Source organism: Culex quinquefasciatus, chromosome 2, assembly GCF_015732765.1.
Source record: "Culex quinquefasciatus strain JHB chromosome 2, VPISU_Cqui_1.0_pri_paternal, whole genome shotgun sequence".
Classification (NCBI taxonomy): Eukaryota; Metazoa; Arthropoda; class Insecta; order Diptera; family Culicidae; genus Culex; species Culex quinquefasciatus.
Window position 1 is genome coordinate 42,335,269 of NC_051862.1, and position 26,521 is coordinate 42,361,789.

The 26,521-nt window shown below is 38.9% G+C and overlaps 1 protein-coding gene across 1 annotated transcript; it reads left to right on the forward strand.

Annotated features, from left to right (window-relative positions):
* Positions 1-1,153: 1,153 nt before the first annotated feature.
* Positions 1,154-25,331, forward strand: LOC6042194 (tetratricopeptide repeat protein 39B). Its single transcript, XM_038253074.1, has 11 exons — positions 1,154-1,557; positions 1,898-2,405; positions 16,390-16,421; positions 17,268-17,375; positions 17,440-17,695; positions 20,142-20,227; positions 23,419-23,584; positions 23,654-23,982; positions 24,059-24,565; positions 24,623-24,763; positions 24,826-25,331. Exons 2-11 carry the CDS (start codon positions 2,349-2,351, stop codon positions 24,935-24,937), a joined length of 1,794 nt encoding a protein of 597 aa, XP_038109002.1. The 5' UTR covers positions 1,154-1,557; positions 1,898-2,348; the 3' UTR covers positions 24,938-25,331.
* The last annotated feature ends 1,190 nt before the right edge of the window (positions 25,332-26,521 follow it).

Consider the following 26,521-nt stretch of genomic DNA (forward strand, 5'->3'; position numbering starts at 1 on the left):
CAAAGGTCAGCTATCCGGTGAACTCTTCAAATATGGCGGAAAGCAGTTGGCTAGGGCGATCCACTTGGTGATTTCTAAGATCTGGAAGAAGGAAAAACTATCGGATAAGTTGAAGGATGGTGTCGTATGTCCCACTTTCATCATACGGTGGCATTCAACTACCGTGGCATCACGCAAACGGCTGAAACCCTACGCAAGGAGATTCGTGAGCCCCTACCAAGCGAGATTTTTTGGGGAAATTTTTTGGATCAGGCAGCTCCTCGAAAAATGTCGCCCACACCATCTGCCCACACATCACATCTTCATAGACTTCAATACAGCTTACGATACAGTCGACCGCGGACAGCTATGGCAGATTATGCACGAGAACGGATCTCCGGACAAACTGACTCGGTTGAGCATGGCTACCTTGGATCGTGTGATGAGTTTTGTGACAGGCGAATTGGCGGCACCCTTCCCATCGCATCAAGGGTTACAGTAGCGACAACCTGACTACTCTAACCAACACCCACCAAACGCAGAGTTGACGGTTTATCCAATGTGCTATTTAACATCGGCTTTGTCAGAGTTGTACGAAGGACGGGTATTGATACGAGAGGTACGATATGCAACAAGTCAGCTCAACTACTTGCTTATGCCGACGTTCAGAGCCCTAGAGAGTCCGTGAACCTGGAATTGCTGGTGACAGCTGACAACAATACCAGCAATATGACCAGACTCGTATCCACAAAAAACTTGACATTTGACCAAGTGCAACGTCTAATGAAGCTGATTTTGTACAAGACGCTGATTATACCGGTTGTCCTCTATGGTCACTAGACCTGGACGCTGCGGCAAGAGGTCGGACGAGTCCTTGAAGTTTTCGAACGACAGGTGGTAAGAATGATCTTGATTATTAGTTCAACTTGATTAAGACGAAAACAGTTCAAACGCTTCGTGCCGTCACTGTACAAACCAACACACCTCTAGCATTGTTTACGATTTTTAAGCCCGGCTGTAACGACTACAAGCACGCACCGAACGTAAACAACGTGTGATATCGCCAGAGAAGAGAACGCAAGAGAAAGAACCGCACAGGTAAAATCAGCGAGAGAGCGAGCGTGTGGCATTTGTTGCAGCTGTTCCGAACTTGTCGCCGCACTTCCCGTACAGCGTTACTCCTGCTCAATCTCTCGCGAAGCGGCAACGCGACAACACCGTGTACATTATTCCCTCGGAAGCATCAGGCGGAGAAAGAGAGTGCTCAACACTCAGTGCGGTGTAGATCCGACCAGAAGACCATCATTGGAAAAATTTGCACCGAGTCTGACAGGCGGTCGGTCGGAAGGGATAGTTGGAACTGTTTCAACCAAATCGTACAGCTAATAGAGAGGGTCGTTCTGATGGATGTGCAGCAGCAGCAGCAGTAGCAGATGTACGGGCCGGATGTGGAGTTTTGACGGCGCGATACGACAAAGTGCAAGCAATTTTCATAAAGCAAAAGAATAGTGCGTGGGTGGACAAAGAGGAAAAAAGGAGTGGATGGTAGAGTGAAAATTTTCTTCATTGTCGTCGGAAGTAAGTTCTCGGTAGAATAGGTGTGTAGTGAAAGGCGTAGACTACAAAAGCAAGCAGGTTCATAATTATCCAAATATCGATCCTGGCACTTAATCAATATTTAAGCGCCACAACACTGCGAGCATATCCTTGAAGTTGTTGTGCTTTTACGCTTCCTATCTACGCGTTGCGAAAACACTTTAAATGTCATCATCGATAACTGATGTGGAACTAACTCGAGCAAGGATTTACATAATTCCGAATGAAGAAGCAAGCAAGTAGAAGAATAAATTATTGAAGTGCCCGGCTGCAAGGAATCCAACAGCGTAGCTTATCTTATCTTGCCTTCTATTTACTGCAGCTCAACAGTTTCGTCGCGCCATCACTAATAGTGAAATGTGTGTATAGTCATCAGGCTTAGCGTGTGATTCTCCGCCAGAAGATCAATCGATGAACTTCTAATGTGAAAGCTTCGCATCAAATCATCCACAAACGACGTCACCGTAGGCTATAAATAGCTCTAAATTTGCACTCTACTACTTACTAGTGACGGCGACTGCAGCAGTAGTATCAATTATTCATGTGAAAATCCACTGAAGAAAAGATCAACGTACTCGCGCAAAATTTGTGCTGACCTGTGAAGCAATTCCTGCAGCAAATACAGCAGCTGAATCCCTTACCATTTTTTTCGCCAACTTAAGGCCTCAGGTCATTGGCTGGAGTTGTGGTGGGCAAGTAGCTTGCGCACATTTATTTTTCGCGAGTTGGCGAAATTTAATCGAGCGTAAACCAACAACAAATTTGAAGTCGGTATGGCGGCGGTCAGCGGAACGCAGTTTCAGCAGCACATGGAAGACGACGAGGACGATGTAAGTGTACGAAAGTTATCGCTTTATTTCGGGGGTCTGGTTTACGGCGCTCAAATTGCTTATTGAATTACAATTTTGGGCCACAGTGATGCAATGCCGCTTTCGTACGAGAAGCACGTGCACCCCCCGACGATGATGACGACGGGGGTGGATGGCTCGTAAACCAAAACTCCGGACAAAACAAAATCACCTCAAATCGATAGTATGCAAAGAAGGACATGTGTCGACACATGTGGACACACGGGTTTCGGGACGATAACATCGTGCCGGCTATAGGGACGTGGCGTTACATCGTGCTGCCATCTGGGTTTTTTAAGCGCAAGAGTGGAAAAGTGCTGAGTCATCGTCTAAAAATAGACGGCGTCCTATCTCGCCCAGCAAAATGAAGTCGATAAAGTAGTCGGTTTCGATGAGAAAAAGTGGAAAACGTGGTCTAAAAATAGCGACGCCATCCCCCTATTGTCTATGCCTGTCGAGCGAGCTTAAAGCGTTCAAGACAATGATGGACGTGTTTTTGGAGGAGGGCGTAAACTACCCGCCTTCCGTTTTAAGTCGATTTGTGGTGGTGAACACAATTGAAACGTAAGCTTTTTTTGGCGGGGGTCGAATGACCAAAGTTCGTGTACGGTGCGAGGCCGTTTTAACGGTGGGTAATTAAATTTGCTGTACTACAACTGTCTTTTAAGTTGAGTTGTGGGAACGGTGAATACATACTTAATGTGAAAGTTTGTGTGGTTTGGATTCCTTATGGTTTGATGAACAGCCATTTTTTCACTCAGTAAAATTGATTTTTGCATGAACACAACTTGAAAATTTATCTTACTTTTTTCCGCACATATCATTTTAGAAATTTAAGGTTCCGACATGAAATTCAATAAACACGTGGATGTTCCGGGAACGAATTAGCGGGTCTAAATCAGGATCCCAGCAAGCGAAGAATAAGTACAGGGTGACGAGTATCGATAGTTACATTTTTCGGGAACTTTGTACACATAGAGGCAAAAATAAATTGAAAAATAAGAATAAACTGAACATACAGGCCATGGTTTCAACATTTGATGGAATAGGTATATTTGCATGGGGTTATTCTCCTGTCCATGAATCCGAGATTGCTACACTCTAGAAAAACGTGCACAGTTAGAAAAAAAAACACGAATTTTTAAAATGAATAATTTTGTTCTAAATGAAAAAAATATCCTGCTGGGTTATTGCAGATTCGAAAAGTACATTAAATTTCTCATAAAATGACACTATTCATATTTCTTCGATGAAAAATACCTAATTTTGGAATTCAACAACTCTATCAAATCGGGCGTCCAATTTTAAAAGAGCAATTCTCATCGAAATCAGCCGATTTCGACCATTTTTATTTTTTGTATTTTTTTATTTGAATCAAACTTTGTGGGAGCCTTCCCTATGACCAAAGAAGCTATTTTGTGTCATTGGTTCACCCATAGAAGTCTCCATACAATTTTGGCTGCTGTCCATACAAAAATGGTACGTAAATATCCAAACAGCTGTAAATTTTGAGTGAATTTTTTGATCAGCCGAAGACACCAAGGCAAAGTTGTAGGTATTCAAATTATTCGCTCTACAGCATTGCCTTGGCGTTCTCGATTCCTACTCGAAACTAGGTGTCCGAAGGTTTGATTGTTGAGGCAATTGCAAATCTCTTTTTACGCCTAAGCTTCCATCCATCCGGGATTCGAACTGACGACCTTTGGATTGTGAGTCCAACTGCCTACCAGCGACTCCACCGAGGCAGGACCCAGGGAGACGACTCCTACACCTGGACTGAGCTAACGACCCAACCTTTTTCAGGTTAGTCCGGGGCCAATATTTACTTCCCGTCCGACGGAAGGCGTGAAACAAACAGTTTCGTTATTGATCGACGAAACTTTTAGTACGCAAAAAAAATAAAGGTCTTCGCATACATTTTAAAGTTATCGCAGTTTTTTTTTCCGGTGGCGCGTCGAAAAAACACAGAACTTATGTATCCGATAAAAATATTTTCACACATAGGCTCTTTTGTTCCGAGGCCTCCAAAACCGCATTTCAATTTTTCATACGACCTGTTCATATATAAGGCTAGATTTTTCAAACTCCAAACTATTTTTCTCTAAAAGCACAATCGATTAGGGGAAAGTGGGGCAAGTGTAACAAGCTAAGGAAATGCTCGTTATAACCCATTAACAAGTTAAAAAATCTGTCGGATTTAATTATAATGATAATATAATTCATAATATCACTATATTTTGTATGGACATTTTTTTTAACAATTGTTTATCAGTTTTTAAGTACTTTCATGTATTTATTTCCCAATAAAGTATGTTGTTGCAGCAATTCGTATTTTTTTTCCATACTAAAAATCCATATGGTACACTTGCCCCACCTGAACATGATTTTTTAAAAGCTCTCAACAAAAATAACCAAAAGTTAAATCATACTTTATAATAGGTGCAAGTCATTGGTAGGGACACTACTGATCTCGAAAAAATAGTATTTTGATAAAATGAGCCTTAAAAAGAACCCTAAGCCTTATTTTGTACTTTCCAAATATTATAAGAAAACAAAGGTTTTGAAAAATACTTCATTAAATCTTATGCCCCGTGGCGTTATGGTCGTTTTGGCGGTTATGTGGTAGTAGAATCAGCTAATTACATTGCTAGCAACAATTCCTCATACTGGAAATAATGAAAATTGTAAAAATTACGGCCGCACGAGCGATAGTTCCTCTTGCCCCATATGGTCGTCTTGCCCCACCTTCCCCTACCTTTCATTTGCGTCTTAGACAACTAAAATATTGAAAAATGTATTTTTTTGCAAAAATCTAAGAAAATTGCAATTTTTTGGACCACCTTAACACGACGTAGAAATAAGGAGCGTTCTTTTATTACGTAACGCAGTTGGTGGGGGAGGGGCTGTCGGTGTCTGTTACAAAATGTTACAAAAGTTGGGAGAGGGGGGGGGGTGGTAGTGCTGAAAAGAAACGAAAAAAAAAATCATTTATGAATTCAAAAAAATGGGGGGGGGGGGGGGCATTACGTAATGAATGAACGCTCCCATACAAGTCTAATTAGCTCGGCAGAAAAATTTAAGCCCGATTGGAGAACATTTTTTCGAATCATGCTATTTTCGTGGGGAACTGCTGTATACAAGATTTTCTGATCGATTTGGTTTCTTCGGCTAAGTTGTAGGTATTGCTTAGGACGTCTTAGATAAAAAAAATACACTCTTAAAATATGTCCCCATTTTTAATTCGACTTTTCACATAATATTGCTCAATCAAAATAACCATTTGTTATAAACTTTTCGGAAGTCGCGTGTTTTGGTGTTTCTTAAAAGTGCCATTAAAGAAATTTTAAGTTGAAGTATCACAATGTGGAAGAGCAGATGGATGGTTTTCCTATTTGGTTAGCATAAGAGAGCACAGAAACATTGAAGTATTTAAAAAATTAGGAAACATTAACATTGAGTATGACATCTGACCCACGTTCTAAAATTCCGGTTAGTGTTCCCGACAACTATCCGGGTATGATTGATCTCATTCTCGGATATACGTACACATCAGATCACATCTAAACCTATAGGCGAAGGTCGCCTAACCGGTTTAACGTGCTTCAAGTTATTAGAACATTCATCAATGCCCTCTATCCTACAGTACCCGTCTTTGCTGACCCAACCGACGACAAAACTGGGGTGGCGTTTGATTTTGAAGTTGAACGAGAGCCCGAACGAGTTGTAGTTTTTTTTTATTAGCATATCCGTATTCAATAAAAATGAATTCGCTTGACACGAGCATGTGTACAGAGCTGATAAAGTCCACCTCTTACGTAATGCGCGACGTGGAAACATTTGCTGATAAGCTATCCACCATCCACAATCAATGTCTTCCGCTCGTTTTGAATTGTAAAGCAATGGCAGCCATCGCCGCTGCCAACAAAACACAATTAGTATGTTATTTTTATTTTATGACTTATTGATTGTTTTTTATTTTGCATGATCATCGTCCTATCGACAAAGTTCGAACTCATCGCTGGGTGATCTGTTTAATGTTAAATGAGGAAGCAGTTTCAACGCCAGAGTTGCACTTTTGTTGTTGAAAAGGGCGAGGTGTATGACGGGTTAAGTTTAGTGCACGTTGTAGACAAGGTTTATTGTGAACTCCACCCTGTTATTAGTTCGCGGAAATTGTCTGAGAAATTTGCATCCAGCTGGGCAATCTCAACCAAGATTGATTTTTGCAGTCACACGCAGAAAAAAAACAGATCGTCATTTGAGTAATTAGCGTTCAAGGGATGTAATCTACCAACCGCGTAAAACAAACCAAGACAATTGGGGTTAGCCAGCGAGGTTAGATCGATTCTCAATGATTGGCGTCACCAGGCGCGTCGCGACGCTCGTTGCAGCGGAAGATGCGTCCGACGCGTCGGCGCTGTTACGGTTGATGATCTCTGTCCGTGATGGCGTTAAATGCGTTAACCTTTAGCGGTTAACGGTTAAACCTCTACAACCCAAAAAGCGTTGAATGAAGGACTTAAAATTTTAAGTCAATTTTCAATTTGGATGTCTTAGGTATTTGTTTAATGTGACTTTGTCAATGTCTTGAAAAAAGCTATATTTGAGCCTTATATGATCGGAAAAAATATGCTTTTCGGTAAATAATATACTGAAAAACTAAAAGAAGAAATATATAAAACTAAAGCCGTAAAGCTTCTTCTTGACAAAAAAAAAATATAAAAAGATATTTTCATTTCAGGATTAATTCAAACCGTTTTGCGTGTGCCGCACATGATGTACGATGTCCAAAAATTGCTTGCCTGATTTCGGCTGGAGATCAGATGGGGATTTCCAAGCTTTTTGCGTGCGTCAGCGGGAGAGGAGATGACAAACGAGCTGAACTTTCCATTTTGCGCGTTTTTGTTTGTACATTTGAGTCCGACAATGGAACACGGGTCACGTGCTCACTTGTGCATCAAATCTTTATTGACTTGAACCTGTTGCCGCTTGTTTCGATGCCAGACGGTTGACCGGAAATAACATAATAATTTGGTAGAGTTTAGATTGCATTGAATTTCTGAAAATTCACTCAATATTTATTCAAACATAATAATTTATGTCTAAAACCATCAAATTTAATCAAATGTTTAATATTGTGTTCATCAATCTCTAAATCATTGTCTTGCGATACACTCTAGGATCTAGTATTGCTGTTAGGGAAACTCACGTTGAAGATTAATGATTTCAAGTGAGCTATGTCATTGCTAGTTGTATGATACAGGCACGTACCAACCCCCGTTCGGCTAAAACAGTTTGTAGTTTCGATTGATGGCTACTACTTACTTGCTGGCTTGTTTGTCCCACATCGAGTGGTGACATGCTGACGATAGTGTCCCTCACTTGATGGTTTCGCGATATGCTTTCGTTTGTCAACACAATGTGTTTATTGTTTACAAAGTTAAATTGTATGGTGAAGAGTTGTTGAAAGCGTAGTGGATTTCGGTTGAAGTACATTAAACAAAAGTAACTGTTATCTTAAAACTAAAAACGCAATAGATTGTAATTTGTTGAAACAGAATAAAAAAAATGAATTATATTTAATTAATTTCTAATAATAAGATTAATACACACTAGCAAATCTGTAAATTTTAATGTGGTAGTATTTTTTATCTGTTGAAACCATAACACAAATTTGGTGACATTTGTTCAAAAACTAACTGGGACCATTTGACAACCCAAGTAACATTTTTAAACCAACTAGCCACCACCAAGTTTTATTAAAGGTTTATTGTAGCATCTTGATTGCCTAATAGTTTTATTTGGGCATTCACCGCAACCAACAAGCAAGAGCTAATTAATAGGTTCTAACAGGGTTTTATGCCTCGGACATAAAACCGGGTGGAAATAAAAGCCGACTGGCTTTCAATAAGGTTTTATGAAAGTTTTAATAGAGGCTTGAAAACCAGATGGCAATGCCATGCCAAACGGTTTTATCGCATGCTTTGTTAAAACTTAGGGTGTTGTAGCTGTCAAGTGCCAGTAGGCATGTAAAAGCTCACTTAAAACCATAAGCTCCTTAAAGAGCATTTATCGCGGCCAAAAAGCAGTGCATAAATATGGCACTAAACGCGTGCTCTGATTGAATATGATTGACCGCCATCTTGATTGAAAAATAGAAAACTGAAAAATTTGATTTAAATTTGATGGAAACACACATTTATGCTGAATTTCTGGTATGATTTATATAGCGATAGATGTTTGAAAATATTTTGAACATTTTTTCAAAGAATTGCAATAAAATATTTTTAACATTAAACACTGTGATTACAAAATATTGATTTTTGATGAAGCGAGTTGTATTTTTTGGCTTTATCTCCCCTACATTTATCAATAAAATTTCAACCGCAGCTGAATTTGAGCCATCAATTGTGAGAAATAAGCTTTCAAATTATTTGGATTACCTCTAATATCTATTATTTATCATCGCCATTTTTGACAACCATCTCCATAATTTCATTTGGCAAGACGAAGACTTATTTTTGCCAAAATAAAACCTATTTGGCATAAGACGTTTGAAGACGTATGAAATGTCATTTTTCCATAACTCCTGACTAGGTTTTAACAAAGGTTTTATCAAGGCTTTGAGGATGTTGTTAGGATTCAGTTGTAAAGCCTTGAACTCCTATGTAGGTTTTATAAATAGGCCGTAACAACCTTTTGCGGAGGTCCTTTTGGGTTTTAAGTGGGGTTTATCAAGGTTCTGGGGAGTTTGTTACGACTAAGGGGTTTTAATGTTGGTTTTGGCTGATAGGTTTTATAGCGGTTGTGACAGCTTTGATATAGCCTAAAATGTTACTTGGGAATTTCGGATTCAATAAACGGATGCCACGATATCCCATAACTGCGTTGACCAAATCGGCCTAAATTTTGAATTCTTGTAGAAAATTCAGTTCCCTACAACTTTTTGGAGAGTGTCGGAAGATCTGAGATCCAAAAAATTCAAAAAGCACTAGTAACGAAAAAAACATCTTTCAATATTTTTTGTTTTGAATTGTGAATTTCTTATTTTCTTTTCTTGACATAAAATTCCCTTCTCCGTAAACCTCGTTGGATGAATGTAGGACTCGTGCTGAAAAAATCTTCTTTTTGCAACTTGTTCCTAAAACAACTATTTAACACTTTCAGGCCTGATGGGTCATATATGACCCAAAAATTAAAATTTTCAAAACTGGCCTATAATTTTCGTATATTATTTTACATTCGTAAAATTTTCCGATCTTTTCGAAAAAAATATTTTCAAAAATTTAAAATCAAGACTAACATTTCAATCGGGCCAAACATTCAATATTACGCCCATTTGAAATGTTAGTCTTGATTTAATTTTTTTGAAAATATTTTTTTCGAAACGACCGGAAAATTTCACGAATGTTTCATGTTTTAACATTGTAGATCGGACCTATAGTTGCTGAGATATCGACATTAGAAAATGGTGGGTTGTTTGGGTGAGACTTAGAAAACATCAATTTTCCTGTGTTTTAACCTTTGCATGGCAATATCTCAGCAACTAAGGGTCGTATCAACAAAGTCCGAATAAGCAAAATATAGAGAATTTTCTCAGCTTTTCAAAAATATTTTTTTCAATGGTGCGACTATTTTCAAAAAAGTTACCTAAAAATGGTTATAACTTGGAAACGGTGCACTTTATCAAAAATTTACTGAAGTACTTTTTGATTGCAAATTCGATTTTACATCGAAAAATGAAGTTGAAAAATTTTTGCGACCAATATTTTGATTTTTTGAAAAAATCAGTATTGATTCAAAAAATCATAACTCGGTCAAAGATTTTTTGCTCATTCTGAAAATTTCTGAAAAGTTGGCATTTGATGTCCTCTAAAACATATCAAAAAATAAAAAAATTAAAAATGGTGTTTTTTTGCAAATCAAGTTTTAGTGACAAAACGTTAAATTAAAAATCACCAAATTTTTTTTACCGTGTATCATTTTTTTTTCAGTGTAGTCCATGTCCATACCTACAACTTTGCCAAAGACACCAAATCGATCAAAAAATTCCTTCAAAAGATACAGATTTTTCAATTTTCATGCATCATTTTTGTATGGACAGCTGCCAAATTTGTATGGATAATTATATGGACAAACTAATGATGCAAAATGGCTTCTTTGGGCATACCAAAGGCACCAAAAAAGTTTCAGCCGGATTAAAAAATACAAAAAATAAAATTGAAGAAAAAAGACCGATTCCGTAGAGAACTGCTCAAGATGAGTGATTCACTCACAGATTACGACATTTATGGAGATTGAAGCGGCGGGCGAAGCAGCAATGAATGGCCTGCTTCCGGAAACCCGAAGGCGCTTCTTTTGAAGGCAACATGGCCTGAGCAGTACATTGGGCACTTTTTCCGACGTACTCTTGCTTCGTTACTTGCAGATTTAACTATACAAACAACTTTTATTTTTATTTTTTTGAGATTATTGCTTGCTTGTTTCCTCTAATACTGATTTCCACGAACGAAATGGCCTTCTTTTAACTACCAAAAATTGATTTGAAAATCAATACTTTTTAATACCAGTGCTGAAAAGTCTTACTTTTCAGCACTGAAATGGTTGCTGAAAAGTTGAACTTTTCAACACTTTTATCGAAAAGTAACTTTTTTCAACAATGTTTTGTTTTGAACGGTGAATTTACTTAACACATGAAAATTTAACATAAAATTCTATTCAAAAAGCGTTTTTCGGAATTGCAAAAAATTGCAAATAGTAGTTTATGCAACAAGTTGCAAAAAGAGGATTTTTTCAGCACGAGTCGTACATTTATCCAACGAGGTTCACCGAGTTGGATAAATACGAAGAGTGCTGAAAAAATCAAGTTTTGCAACGAGTTCCATACAATTTTTTTTTGCAATTCCAAATAACACACACTGAGCGAAATTTTATTTTTTTGTATCAAAAAAAAAATGTTGAAAAGTGTTACTTTTCGAAACAAGTGCTGAAAAGTTCAACTTTTCAACACGCATTTGAGTGCTGAAAAGTAGAACTTTTCAGCATTTATTTTGAAAAGTTTCGATTCTGTTATTTTTGGTACAGAAAAGTATGCTATTTCGTCGTTCAAGAATGACAGGAAAAGTAAGTAGTTTCACGACGGAACTGCAAAAACTACTATTTGCAATTCCGTCGTGAAGCTACATACTTTTTCTGCCATTCTCGAGCGACAAAACGGCCTACTTGTCTTTACCAAAAAATAACTAAATTCTCGATTAAATTTTCAAAAGGTCCTATCTGCATAGGAAACCCATGAGGGATAGGTTGTTTTGAAAATTTAATCTAGAATTAATAACTTTTTATACCAGTGCTGAAAAGTTTTTTTGCAATTCCGCCGTGAAACTACTTACTTTTCCTATCATTCTTGAACGATGAAAAAGCCTACTTTTCTGTACCAAAAATAACAGAATCGAATAGAAAAACTTTTCAAAATAAATGCTGAAAAGTTGTACTTTTCAGCACTGAAATGGATGCTGAAAAGTTGAACTTTTCAGAACTTGTTTCGAAAAGTAATACTTTTCAACATTATTTTGTTTTAAACGGTTAATTGACAAAATACATGAGCATTTGACTTATAATTCCACTCAAAGGGTGTTTTTCGGAATTGCAAAAAATGTTGTATGGAACTCTCTGCAAAAAATGATTTTTTCAGCACTTGTCATATTTATCCAACTCGGTGAACCTCGTTGGATAAATGTATGACTCGTGCTGAAAAATTCTTCTTTTTGCAACTTGTTGCATAAACTACTATTACTTTAGTTTTGAATGGTGAATCTTCTTAAAACATGTTTGACATAAAATTTGACAAATGAAATCAAAATTCAATTGCAAGTGTTCACTGTGGATGATTGTTTAACTTTTTAGCATTTTCTTAATTTTGATACTTGTCAAAACTTTTTTAGAATTTGACACTCATCTTGTGTCACTTATCTTAATTTTAATTCAAAAGGTGTTTACGGAATTTTTAAAGCACTCATCGTACGGTCAGTGGGGGTGACTATGGGTCAAAAAACGATACACTTCTCGTAATTTCTTAATAACAAAAACAATTTAAATAACATTGAAAATCTTTCAACGTAGATTTGTTCTTAGATAGTTTACTAACTTTTTCCCACAATATGGTGGATTTTGATAAACACTACCTCAAATGCCAATAGTTTTAAAATTGACCCAATCTCACCCCTTAGGGGGGGTGACATTGGGTCAAATGAAACTAAAATGATGCTCAAATACAACGATATGGTAAAAACAAGGCATCCAACAGTGTTTCTTGTTCGAGGGAATCGTATTGACATGCTAAAATGTTTGAAGTGGAGATTTTCAAACATTTGGGTAGTTTTCGAGCAATTCCAACAAAAATATTAGAAAAATGAATTTCGAGAGGTCATTTTTGACAGCTGCCAAAACAACAGGATTTGTTCTAGGAACGAGATTTTTTCAGCGAAGTCATCTTAAGATGTCCCCTACACAACCGTTTTTGAGCAGTTCTCTAGGATTTCGGTCATTCGATTTTTTTTGTATTTTTTAATCCGACTGAAACTTTTTTGGTGCCTTCGGTATGCCCAAAGAAGCCATTTTGCATCATTAGTTTGTCCATATAATTTTCCATACAAATTCGGCAGCTGTCCATACAAAAATGATGTATGAAAATTCAAAAATCTGTATCTTTTGAAGGAATTTTTGATCGATTTGGTGTCTTCGGCAAAGTTGTAGGTATGGATACGGACTACACTGGAAAAAATAATACACGGTAAAAAAATTTGGTGATTTTTATTTAACTTTTATCACTAAAACTTGATTTACAAAAAAACACTATTTTTAATTTTTTTTATTTTTTGATATGTTTTAGAAGGCATAAAATGCCAACTTTTCAGAAATTTCCAGGTTGTGCAAAAAATCACTGACCGAGTTATGAATTTTTTAATCAATACTGATTTTTTCAAAAAATCGAAATTTTGGTCGTAAAAATTTTTCAACTTCATTTTTCGATGTAAAATCAAATTTGCAATCAAAAAGTACTTTACTGAAATTTTGATAAAGTGCACCGTTTTCAAGTTAAAGCCATATTTAAGTGACTTTTTTGAAAATAGTCGCAGTTTTTCATTTTTTTAAATTAGTGCACATGTTTGCCCAGTTTTGAAAAAAATATTTTTGAAAAGCTGAGAAAATTCTCTATATTTTGCTTATTTGGACTTTGTTGATACCAGAGTTCGGAAAACCACTCACACTCACAAATCGAGTAGGCTTCCTCACAGCAAACACTCCCGATACTCACCGTGAGTGTGAGGGCTGAGTAAATTTACTCATATTTGAGTAAAATGAGGGCGTGAGTAGGCCGTTTCCAACAGTTTGTTATTTACAAAATCAATGACCACATCAATCCAAAACCAATTGACTCTATCAATCGGTTGTACATTCGAGGTAGCGTCAATGTCTATTAATCCGAAGGTTATGTGATGGTATTAAAGTGGAAGCAATATTTTTTTGTCTGTCTCGTATTTTTTTTTTTTTCATTGTTTCAAAAGAAACCTTGGATTGTCAAAGTCCAGCGGATAGGCAATTATTTTCATAATTTTAAGATTGGTGACCGGTCGAATCCGTTGTGGATTGACCTACCGCAGGATAAATCGGAGGCCACATACGAGGACAGCTTTTGCGGGTGGATATTGGCAGCCATACCAAAAGAAGATGGCCGTGTTGCTGTGGGTAATGGTCACTCCCTTCGACAGCTGTGCAACTGTGGCCACTCTCGGTCGTTGACAGTTCTACCAATATGTCTTGCCTAAGAACCAGGATACGCCAATGTAGCCTCAGCGGCCGCCGGTGACCCTAGCCTAAAGCTGTCCAAAGCACTAGATCGTCCTTTTTTAGTTTTCAGTGAACCTCCAAGCCAAAGCCACCGGTGGCTACTGCAACTTTTCTGGCATGTCCCGATTCTTAACAAAAACACATTTGTACAAATGTCGACGACCGGAAGTGGCCACTTACCTCAGCAACACGGCCACGGCTCTAAACAACCTCCAACCAATCCGTCGTTAGGACAGCTGGAAGCTGACAACAAACTTTGTGATTAAAAAAAATTAAAGTCGATGAAAAAAAAAAACAGATTAACATCAGGATTTGAACCCCTGCGATAAAAAAACTTCTCATTGATAACACTGCGCCTCTACCAACAGGACTACTTTTTCGCTGATGAGTAAACAAGAAAATTACCGATGTAGAGTTTGACATCTCGAAATTTGTTTTCTAAAATAGCCCTCATGAGCGCTCAAAGCCCTCTTTGTGAGTAAATGAGGAAGGCCCTCACACTCACCGAGAGTGATGAGTAATTTACTCGCAGGTAACTTAGTTTTTCCTCATGGTTGAGTAACTTGTGAGTGAGTTTCCGAACTCTGGTTGATACGACCTTTAGTTGCTGAGATATTGCAATGCAAAGGTTTAAAAACAGGAAAATTGATGTTTTCTAAGTTTCACCCAAACAACCCACCATTTTCTATCGTCAATATCTCAGCAACTAATGGTCCGATTTTCAATGTTAATATATGAAACATTTGTGAAATTTTCCGATCTCTTCGAAAAAATATTTTTGGAATTTTCAAATCAAGACTAACATTTCACAAAGGCCAAACATTCAATATTACGCCCTTTTAAAATGTTTGTCTTGATTTGAAAATTCCAAAAATATTTTTTTCGAAAAGATCGGAAAATTTCACAATTGTTTCATATATTAACATTGAAAATCGGACCATTAGTTGCTGAGATATTGACGATAGAAAATGGTGGGTTGTTTGGGTGAAACTTAGAAAACATCAATTTTCCTGTTTTTAAACCTTTGCATTGCAATATCTCAGCAACTAAAGGTCGTATCAACATAGTCCGAATAAGCAAAATATAGAGAATTTTCTCAGCTTTTCAAAAATATTTTTTTCAAAACTGGGCAAACATGTGCACTAATTTAAAAAAATGAAAAACTGCGACTATTTTCAAAAAAGTCACTTAAATATGGCTATAACTTGAAAACGGTGCACTTTATCAAAATTTTAGTAAAGTACTTTTTGATTGCAAATTTGATTTTACATCGAAAAATGAAGTTGAAAAATTTTACGACCAAAATTTCGATTTTTTGAAAAAATCAGTATTGATTAAAAAATTCATAACTCGGTCAGTGATTTTTTGCACAACCTGGAAATTTCTGAAAAGTTGGCATTTTATGTCTTCTAAAACATATCAAAAAATAAAAAAAATTAAAAATAGTGTTTTTTTGTAAATCAAGTTTTAGTGATAAAAAGTTAAATAAAAAAATCACCAAATTTTTTTTACCGTGTATTATTTTTTTCCAGTGTAGTCCGTATCCATACCTACAACTTTGCCGAAGACACCAAATCGATCAAAAAATTCCTTCAAAAGATACAGATTTTTGAATTTTCATACATCATTTTTGTATGGACAGCTGCCGAATTTGTATGGAAAATTATATGGACAAACTAATGATGCAAAATGGCTTCTTTGGGCATACCGAAGGCACCAAAAAAGTTTCAGCCGGATTAAAAAATACAAAAATTAAAATTGAAGAAAAAAGACCGATTTCGTAGAGAATTGCTCTTTTACAGAATTCAGTTTCATTGAGAAGAACCTGAGAAATGGTAAAACCCGTAAAAATCACTTTGACCCAATGTCACCCCCCTGACCCTATGTCACCCCCATTGATGGTATTTATTTATTTATTGTTTCGGAATTTAACAGAATCAAATCGATAAAAAACTCCTTCTCGAAACATAGATTTTTCATTTTTACACGTCAAATACAAAAATTTCTTGCAATTGATTTGTATTAGCTATTCTATTTTTGAACTTGTAATTATATCAGATGTCTTTCAAAATTATGATAATTTTCTCTTCTAACTTTATATTTTCTCATATCTTTCCAGTTTCAAGATGCTTGCGATACAGAAGGGCCAACGTAAGTACCGAATAATTTGGAAATTGATTGGATTTAATTTAGAACAAAGTAATTTGAGGGCATAGTCAATCCAGAAGATATTAACCCTACTTCGTCGCTTTTTCATGATTTTTCTGCACCTCAAACATTAAACTTTTTGGAAGGTTCTCTATCGCGCTTCGACGGCAGACAGTCAATAAATTTTCAGTTTTATTTCCTTTTCTTTATCTATTTGTATATAACTCACCAGATAGCTAAAGGCAGGATTAATGAAGGTCAACAGTCTTATCAAACGTCGAAATAACGTTACTGTCATGCTTTGATGTTCTGAAATAAAAACCAATATTTCTGGAAAAATTCCAAAGAAAACCTTCAAACGCCTTCACGCACGTCACTGCACCAGGCTCTGGTGGTGTGTTTTCACCGTGCAAGCAATTCAATTCCACATACCCAGCGTGGCTATCTATAATTACGTTTTCGACGACGACGACGATACACGGGGAAAAAATAGAAAACGTGTGAAACACATTCCAAGCTCGTGTCACACTCACCTGGTGGGGTGATATCAGCAGGATGGCATTCCATTTCATCCTGTGCACGTGCGCTGCTCCTCCCTTATACCTGATGGACTCTGGTATGCTTCCAATTAAGGTCAACCGACGAATGATTCCGAGTCCGGGTACCCCAAGGATGTTTGTTTATTAACACACCCACCAACCCAACCAGAAGTTTCGTTCCGAATCCAATATCCACCGCCGGCTGATGGTTATGGACAGCGCGTGCACAAACGGATGCGAATTGCCACTGGATTGACACTTCCTGTTTGTGATGGCTGGCGAAGCACTATTAATTGATTTCCGTTTTCAGCCCGTCCTGTTCGATGGATTTGGAGGCGGCCCTCGCCGAGGCCAAACTGGGGGTGAATTTGTTCTTCAACAACAAATTTACGGAAGCGGAAGCGCTGATGAAGCCATGGTTGGTAGATTCAATCAGTTAAGTAGGTACAGTGCAGACCACTAACCCGTCCCGTTTTTTGCAGGGCAACTTCGAGCATGTACCATTCCGTGGGAAACAGCGTGTTTGCCTATCTGGAAGCCATGCTGACGTTCGAGCAGCAGCACATTGCGGCCGCATCGGACGCCCTGAAGCAGTGTCTGACCGTGTGTGGCCGGTTCCGGAAGAAGAACACCCTCACCGAGACGATCGGCAAGACGTTCAAGAAGGTCAACTACGACCAGTACACGGACGTGGAGGCGCACGCCGAGCTGTGTACGGCCGAGGCGATGCTGCTGAAGGCGTGTAACATTTAATTCCGCGAGAAGAAAAACTCCGCCCAGACCCTAGCGAAGACGCAGAACACGCGAGTTCCCAACTGCTCGAATTCGCTTGATCTGGGCGGGTCGCACTGGTTTGCCTCCCGAAGATGAGACGATGATGATTAGGATGAGATATTATTTCATCAGTTCGATGACGCAAAAAGTGATTTCCGCTGATGAGCCCTTCTATCCCTTTGTCCACCCACCTTTCCTCCTAGCTCCCCGAACCTTAAATAGCCATAAGTCGTTCATATACGCAGCAAGCAAGTCGCAAGTTTAGTTTTACCCCCGATCACCGTCGTCGCGAGTAAGGAGTGTACGAGAAAGTACGAAGAGAAGTGTAAAGTGTTCTAAGCGATAGAGGAAAATCTGGACGATTAATAAGCCAAACGTAAGTTTGTACTCGCTAGGTGTTCGCGATCTAATCCGCTTCCCCACCTCAGGCCCCGAATCGTCCCTGGTTCGCCGCGTGCTACGGCACGGTCAAAAGCGTGATTAAGCCAAAACTATCGTAAGTGATTAAGCGCTAAAACAGTTAAATCGTTTTTAAAGTTGAACCAATCAATTAAATAGGTGCGGACGTCACCATCGCACTGAACCAGCAAGTCGCCGTCGGCGACTTCGCCGCTGTTAGGGCATATCCAAGCAGTAAGTTCACTTAAATAGTAGAATTGATTCGAAATTAACAGTAGACACGACATTAAAGGTTTCGTTATTAGACGGTGATCGAAAGTGAGAAAGATTGTAAAGTTCTCCCCAGAAGCCAACTAAGAAGAAGGTAACTTGCGACCAGGTAGAATTGCGGTTAAGTGCTAAGATAACCCTCTCATTCAAAGGTTGACGTGCGGGGCTCAAAGAGCGCGGCGCGCACGAGCACGTGGCAACGCGATAATTTCGCACCCGGGCTGACTAACCTCGCGCACAGCACGTGCCGGCAAGTACGACTCGTGCCATCAGCTTCCAGCAACCTGACCACGTGTAGCGCTACTAACAGCATCGATTAAGCCCCCCGCGAGGTCAAGGCAATAACGCGTCGTTCACGCGTGCAGCGCCGGTTCCCGTAGGAGTCCACATTGCCGACTCTGAGCCAAAGGGCCACGGCGCACGTGAGTTTTGCTCTCCGTAGGAGGCCGAGCCAAACCCTCTGAGCAAAAGGAAACAACGACTCGCACGAACGGCAACAGCGTTACCCTTAACCACCTCGCCAAGCAACGTCAACGCGCACGATCGAAACGGCCAGACAGCCGCCGGTTTCTCTGCCAGCTGTACGTGAAGTACCATTGGGTCCAGCGCGTCGTCACACGTGCCTGGCGTCAGACCTGTAGGAGTCCACGCCACCGGCTCTCAGTAAAAGGGTCTCGACGCAATTGAGCACATCTCTCCGTAGGGGCCCCTGTCAACCGCCCTGAGCAACTGGAATTTGTAGCTCGCACGACGACAACAGCGCTCGACACATTCACTTCACCCTGAGCGCAACCTTCGGTCCAGTGCCACCCTTTCGTTCCCCAAGTGTCCTGCGTTGAATCCCGTAGGAGTGCATCGTCCGCACCTCCGAGCAATTGGGAGCAGCGCGCCAAGATTCTGCCACCTGTAGGGCCCACCCGCAACCGGGCCCGAGTCATTGGGTAGCAGCGATCGACAAGAACGAAGTACGTGGGTATACAACACGATCGACGGTTCGACTAGGCAGCAGCACAAGCAACACCGCGCTCGACGAGCGCGCCAAACCAGCCCGCCACTCAGGCGTGGGCGTATCAACTAAGCCACGAACGATTCCACGAGCAGCAAACCGTCCACGGGACGGCATTCCGGACCTGCCGGCCAAGCCGGCGAAGGCGGCCCTGCAGAGTACGAGGAGCAGAAGCACCGAACAGCAGAGCGAGAATCAACGCGCGAGCAGCAGCGACCGCCGCAGACCAGCCAGGACACCGACGTAACCTAGGTTACCACCACAAGGTCAGATCTTTCCTTTATGTGTACACATAACTAACCATTCATGCGCATTAGTATTAAGGCCCCTTGTATTTAATAAATAAGCCGGAAGAAAAGTAAGCTCCAAGTCAAGGTGTCCAATTTGTAAGCGTGGACCGAGCTGACTTATGACTATTTCCCTCTCCTAATCTCTTATCCTTTCATGGCAATAAATTAGTATGGACTTAACCACTTGTTTTCGTCAGATCTGAGTTAAATTGAGTTGGATCGCTTCCAGTCCGACCCGCCCTGAGCGAGCTAGTCCGGGCAGGCTTCATCTCGCGACTTCGTACGCGTCCCTGCTAGGGTCGTGTTGGCGCTTAAGCCAAGTGCGTTTCATTCTTACAGTTCGATAAGGGTCGCGGTCAAGCCGGCCTTGTAGCATAATTGTTCCATTCAGTTTCGTATCGTTGGTTTCGTTAGTTTTAATTATCTGGGACAAATCTTGTTACAGGCGATGCTCACCTTCATCGAGGACGAAACGTTGACCAGCCTGATCAAGGGCGGGATGAAGATTCGGAACTGCTTTGCGATGTACAAGTAAGTGGTGGGATGCATTTTTTTGATATTTAGGTTGATGGTTTGTATTGTTTGGTTTCCCATCAAATTTGCGTATCTATACCGAGTTAAAATCAATGTTCAAACGTTTACACAAAAAAATGTGTTTGAAGTTTTTTTGAATTTCAATAAACAAGATGAAATATTTCAAAATGTACCTATTCCAATCTAAAGAAAAACTTTAAAGCGATTTTTTGTTAATATTTGCTTAGAAAATTTTAATGTATTTTATCAATAATTATTTAGTAATGCCAAATCTTAGAGAAAAAAGGCAAATATTTTTTTTAATCAAAAAGATATTAATAAATTTTTACTTTTAAAGCGTCTGAAATATTGGTATTTCTAAGATATTTAATATATTTTGAAATAGTTGTTTAGGAATCATTCAAAAATAAAATACCTATCAATACTTTTGAGAATTTTGATTTGAATAAGGCTGGTACAAATATTTTTAAAAGTTTTTGTCAACCCCCCCCCCCCTCCCCCCCCCCTTCACAATTGGCCCGAAAAATCAGGGGGCAAAAAAATATTTTTACAATAAACTTCAAAATTTCAATGAAAATTCAAGTGCAACCAGCTGAAATCAAATTAAAATACATTCTCCTGCGTTTAAAATAATTTTTAGCATGTTTGGGTTTATTAAAAAAATCTCAAGATTTTTTGAAAATTTTCGATGCAAAATCTTTTTTTTCGATTCAATTTTTGTTTTTGTCAGATCTTAGATTTTTTGAAAACTAATGATTGCAAAACAACTGAACTAGTGTAAAATACATTTTTTGCAATTCCGTCGTGAAACTACTTACTTTTCCTGTCATTCTTGAACGACGAAATAGCCTACTTTTCTGTACCAAAAATAACAGAAGCGAATAGCAACACTTTTCAAAATAAATGCTGAAAAGTTCTACTTTTCAGCACTAAAATGGGTGCTAAAAAGTTGAACTTTTCAGCACTTGTTTCGAAAAGTAACACTTTTCAACATTTTTTTATTTAAACGATTTATTGACAAAATACATGGAAATTCGACTTAAAATTTCACTCAATGGGTGTTTTTCGAAATTGCAAAAAGTGTTGTATGGAACTCGTTGCAAAACTTATGTTTTTCAGCACTCGTCGTATTTATCCAACTCGGTGAACCTCGTTGGATAAATGTACGACTCGTGCTGAAAAAATCCTCTTTTTGCAACTTGTTGCATAAACTACTATTAAAACACCTTTTTCATTGAAATGTGAAGAATATGGCTTGTTATTTAAATTTTTATATTTTTTATCATGTTTAAAAGATATTTTTTAAATATGATTGAGCAAAAAAAAAACTTGAAAATTACTAAAAAGATTGTTTGAACAGGTAAACATTTTGGCCATGCGTCGCCTCTGTATTTGTTTATGGTAAATTTTCTGAAAATTAAGATTTTTTTAAAATATTTTTTAGAACTAGAAAGATGACATTTGAAGTGTAATTCAAAACATCCAAAAATGATAAATGTTACAGTTCTGATGATAGAATTAAAAAAAACTGTATTATTTAGACTAACATTTTTTCAGTTTTTTTTTCACCTGTGCCTGATTTTTTGATGAATAAGAAAGTGCCCGCCACATTTCAGCCAATAAAAAAAAATGATTGGGTTTCATAGATGGGGGGCAAACATTGAAGATTATTGGCACAAATGTTGTGAACCACGTTTTTTTCTAGTTTTTCCTCTCCCCATGTTAAAAATTTTGAAGCTCAGCTACGAAAAAGAAAATTCTAAACGTCCTGGTAGCCATTTTATGCCTTTTAGTAATAATTTACATTATTCTAAACCCTCTACAACCCAACCCCGCCTTAAGGCGGGCTTCGATCTGAAAATTCGCAAAAAAAAAACATTTTTCAACCAATTCTTGATCTTTAAAAAGCATTGGAAAGAAGAACTCTTAACATTTTAGAAAATTCTAAGTTTGGAAGTGGAAGTTGTTTTATGTGACTTTGCCAATGTTTTTAAAAATGTATTTTTTCTGAGGTCAACTTTAGGTGGGCTTCTTACTACTTTTTCCTCTGTAATATTTGAAAATAAATATGCAGTAATTTTTGTAGCGTACCAGACTATGCCTTTAAGCAATTCAAATGATAATGGTTTCGTTCTATAGCAGAAAATGTGAAAACAAGCAAAAAATTGAGAAAGCGACTGTAAAAACATGAAGAAACTAGATTGGCAAAAGGCAAACAAAATAAATGCAATTTAAAATACTAAGTAGAGGGTTAAAAAAACTCAGGTCATATTAAAATACAGTCCAGACTCAATTAACTGAAGCCTCGACTATCCGAAGCCTCAATTACATTTCGGGTAAATTCTTTTTTGTCTCAGGAGAAAACTTGGAATTTGAAAATCGAAGTCATGTCGCGTGAGGACAAATTAAGATAATTTATTTTAAAAAATCAATAAAGTTGAAGCTGTTTGATAATTGGAAAAATAATTGTAGTCTAAAGTTTAGACTCTAAACAGTGTAAAATTGATTGTAGTCAAGTACATTTTCCATACGATTTAGTTGTATGAGGAAAATCACTTTTTTCGTTTTTGATTTTTTTTTTGGCTTATGTATTAGTTTATTTTTACAATTCATGCCAATTTCATAGGATTGTTTGTCAACCTCTATAATTTAGTAAATATGGTTTCACCCCTTTCAGGCCCATATTTTCAAAAAAATATTATTATTTTTCTAATGATCCGAAAATTTTAGGTCAGTTTTTAAAATTTCAATGTTTGGGCCAAAATTAGAATTGAGAGGGTTAAAAAACACTGAAGTTTTGAGTTTTAAAAGCTTTGTGTATGCTCTCCATATAGATGCATTGTGAACGTTACAAGCATAATCATCATGGCTAAGAATTTTAGATACTTGAATCGTACTTTCCGAGATGGGGAAAAGGGTCAAAAAGTTTTCTGACACCTATCTTTTGGCTGAGCTGGACTTTTTTTTATCTTCAAAGGGCTGTACCGTTAGAGTGTTACAAAAATGATTTTTTGATGGCATTCAGGTGCTAGTTCCGAAGCATTTCAAATATGAGCTTCTTAAAAGATTGCGATTTTTTTTTCTAAAATCAATGGCGTGTAGGCCAATCTTTACGCGAATTTTGGTATAATCAGAAAAATCAAAGCATTGCAAATTTGGCTAACGGACATGACTCTTTCTTCCCGCAGGGAATGCCACAACATTCTCACCCAACGCCAGTGGGAGTCGGAGAGCTCGCGGGTGCACTTCGAGAGTGGCGTCAAGATGGGGCTGGGTACGTTCAATCTGATGATCTCACTGCTTCCCGGACGGGTTATTAAACTGCTAGAATTTATTGGATTCTCCGGGAACAAGGTTCGTGTGTAGCATTTAGATTTCTTAGCAAAAGGTTTCAATTTGATTCATTTTCTTTTGACTTTTTAGCAATCAGGCATGCAAGACTTGGTCGCCGGAAGTCAGAGTTTGGGCATCCGGCAGGTGCTGTGCGTGATGACCCTGTTGGGGTACAACCTGATCGTGTGCTACGTGCTGAGTCACAAGGAGGGCGATCTGAACTTTTGCGACGATCTGCTGGCGAAGCAGCTGAAGCAGTACCCGGACGGTGTGTGGTTCCTGTTCTTCAAGGGTCGGCTCGAGTTTATGAAGGGTAATCTGGACGAGGCGTTGATGTGGTACAAAAAGTCCTGGAAATCGCAAAACGTTTGGCCTCAGTTCCATCACCTGTGCTTCTGGGAGTTGCTGTGGGTGAACTGGTGAGAAGGAGATTTAGTTTTTCAATTAGATGAGTTGCACGTGACTAACGACGATTCTTTTTTTTTGGGTTTTTAGCTTGCGGTTAGACTGGCGAGAATCGCTGCTATTTGCCACGTATCTGGTCGAGCACAGCAAGTGGTCACGTACGATCTACACATATCAGAAGGCTTCCATCATGTGCATGATGAAGCGGTCGGACCTGACCTCGACGGAGCTTCGCACGCTGGACGGGCTGATGAAGGAGGTGCCAAAGTACAAGCAACGAATCGCAGGTAAATCACTTCCGATGGAAAAGTTTGCCTGCAAGAAGACGGAACGGTTCTTCGCCCAGCAGTCCTTCCTGTACGTGCCGGCGCTGGAGCTGATGTACCTGTGGAATCTGTTTAAAATTCTCGGCAAACACTTCCCGCTGGCGGACGGCGTGTTCCGGATAGTGGAAGAAAATTTGAACGAGCTGGAAGCGCGACAGCAGAAGAAAGCCAGCAGTCCATTGACGCCGTACGACGTGGACAACAAAGCGTTGCTGTTGCTGCTGAAGGGAGCCATTCTGCGTCAAATGAACAGTCCGCTACAGGCACTCAAGTATGGCGATTTGTTATATAGTTGGTCAAAATACTCAAACTTTCTATATTTTTCCAGATGCCTTGAAACGGTAGTCTCCATGTTCAAAGATCTCAAGGAGGACCTGTACCTGGTTCCCTACGCCATTGTGGAAATCGCACTCATTTACGTGGATCAGGGCAAGAAAGAGCAAGCCATATTAGCCCTGGAAGACGCTAAGTAAGTCCCCCAGCTCACGTCCTGAAGCATTTTCCCCTAATCAGCTGCAACTCTTCTTCCAGGAGAAACTACAGCGGCTACTCGTTGGAATCGCGGCTTCATTTCCGCATCCACACCGCGCTGATTGACTTGAAAGGAAAGAGCTACGAAAACATTCCCGCCGGTGCTGATTAGGAAGGGGGGACAGAGTCACCCCGTTTCTACAAGACCAAAACCATAGTTACGAACAGCTTCTAGTCCACGCGCGTGTGTAGTTAACAGATCGTTGAAATCGTTGAGATGCGGCGCGCACGATTTAGGATCGTTGCATTTAAAAATGACAAAAGATTGTACCGAAAATGGCGGTAAGAACACCCACAGACAGACATCAACGAACTCACTCCTAGAATAATCATCATTGCCGATGGTAAGTTTCGAGCCCCTTGACCTTCATCTGCGTTGTTCCGTGCAATGAGAAGCACTTTCTAGGATACTATTCTAGTTTTAGGTTATTCGTTTATTATTTTCTGGAGGGTTAATTCCAATAAAGAGCACCGTAATATTAAAGTTTCCAACCGGAACGATTTGAGCTGGCCGGGTTTTCGAGTGTGAGTCATTGCGAAAGAAATGTCCCTTGTCGTGGGAGGTTGGTCGCAGACTGGAAATGACTCGAGCGGGTCGCGATGACGTAGGTTGTTGAATGGTTGTTTCTCCATATGGGGGCATGCGCACAGAATGCGCGGGGATACACAAAATAGCACAGATCAAGCTGTCATTCAGAGAAGATGTCACGCGGAGAGGGAACACGAAAAATGTTTGAAGATGAACCCGGTTCTAATGTTTTGTAGGAGTCCTCAAAATGTTGTGCAGAAAATTGATCATCGGAAACCCATGGCGCATAAGATTTTTTTGAAAAAGTACTCTAGAGTTTTTATTGTATATTAACTGCATCCTATTTTTAAAAAAAACTCATGGCCAAGGAATTCTTCACGAAAATTACCGATTTTGTGATATTTATTTTTTGTATTTCTTTTTTATTTGACACAAACTTTCTGGAGACTTTCCTATGATGACCAAAGAAGTCCTGATATTTAAAATTTTCTAAATATTTTTTTCAAGGAAATGACATAATTTCACGAAAAAATCATTCAGAATCGGGTCGTTAGTTCCTGTGAAATCGGCACTTGAAAATCGAGTACTGTTTGGGTGGCACTTAAAAAACTTCAAAGTTATTATTGTTTCTTTAGTGGCTTTATATCAGGAACAAATCTTCAATGTTTCTTATACGATTTTTAAAGAAAATTTACAGGCTTGTCTCATGGACACCATTTATCCTCTTTTGCCTTGGAGAACTTTTTCCAATAGAGAACTATTGCGAGATTCCTAGTCGAAACTAGGTGTCCGAAGGTTCGCCAAACATTTTGACTATTTTTCCCATACAAACTTCAAGCTTTTATTTAGCCTAGTAATGGGTCAATCTTTAATTTTAGGGGGTAACTCCGAGTAAGCCCGGATTTGGCCCACTCTAACCTACGACTTTCCCGAAGACACCAAATCGATCAGAAATTGACTCCCAAATAGAAATAGAAATACCATACCATTGTTGTATTGATAGATGCCAAAATTTGATGGAGATTAGGGTGACAATAAAACAATCGACCTCAGGGATACCCCCTGATTCTATTCGGGCTTTGGCGTCTTCGACAAAGTTTGTGGACATTTCTGCCCGACATCTTTGCCCAACAATTAAATTGTCTAATAATATTGAATTGACTATAT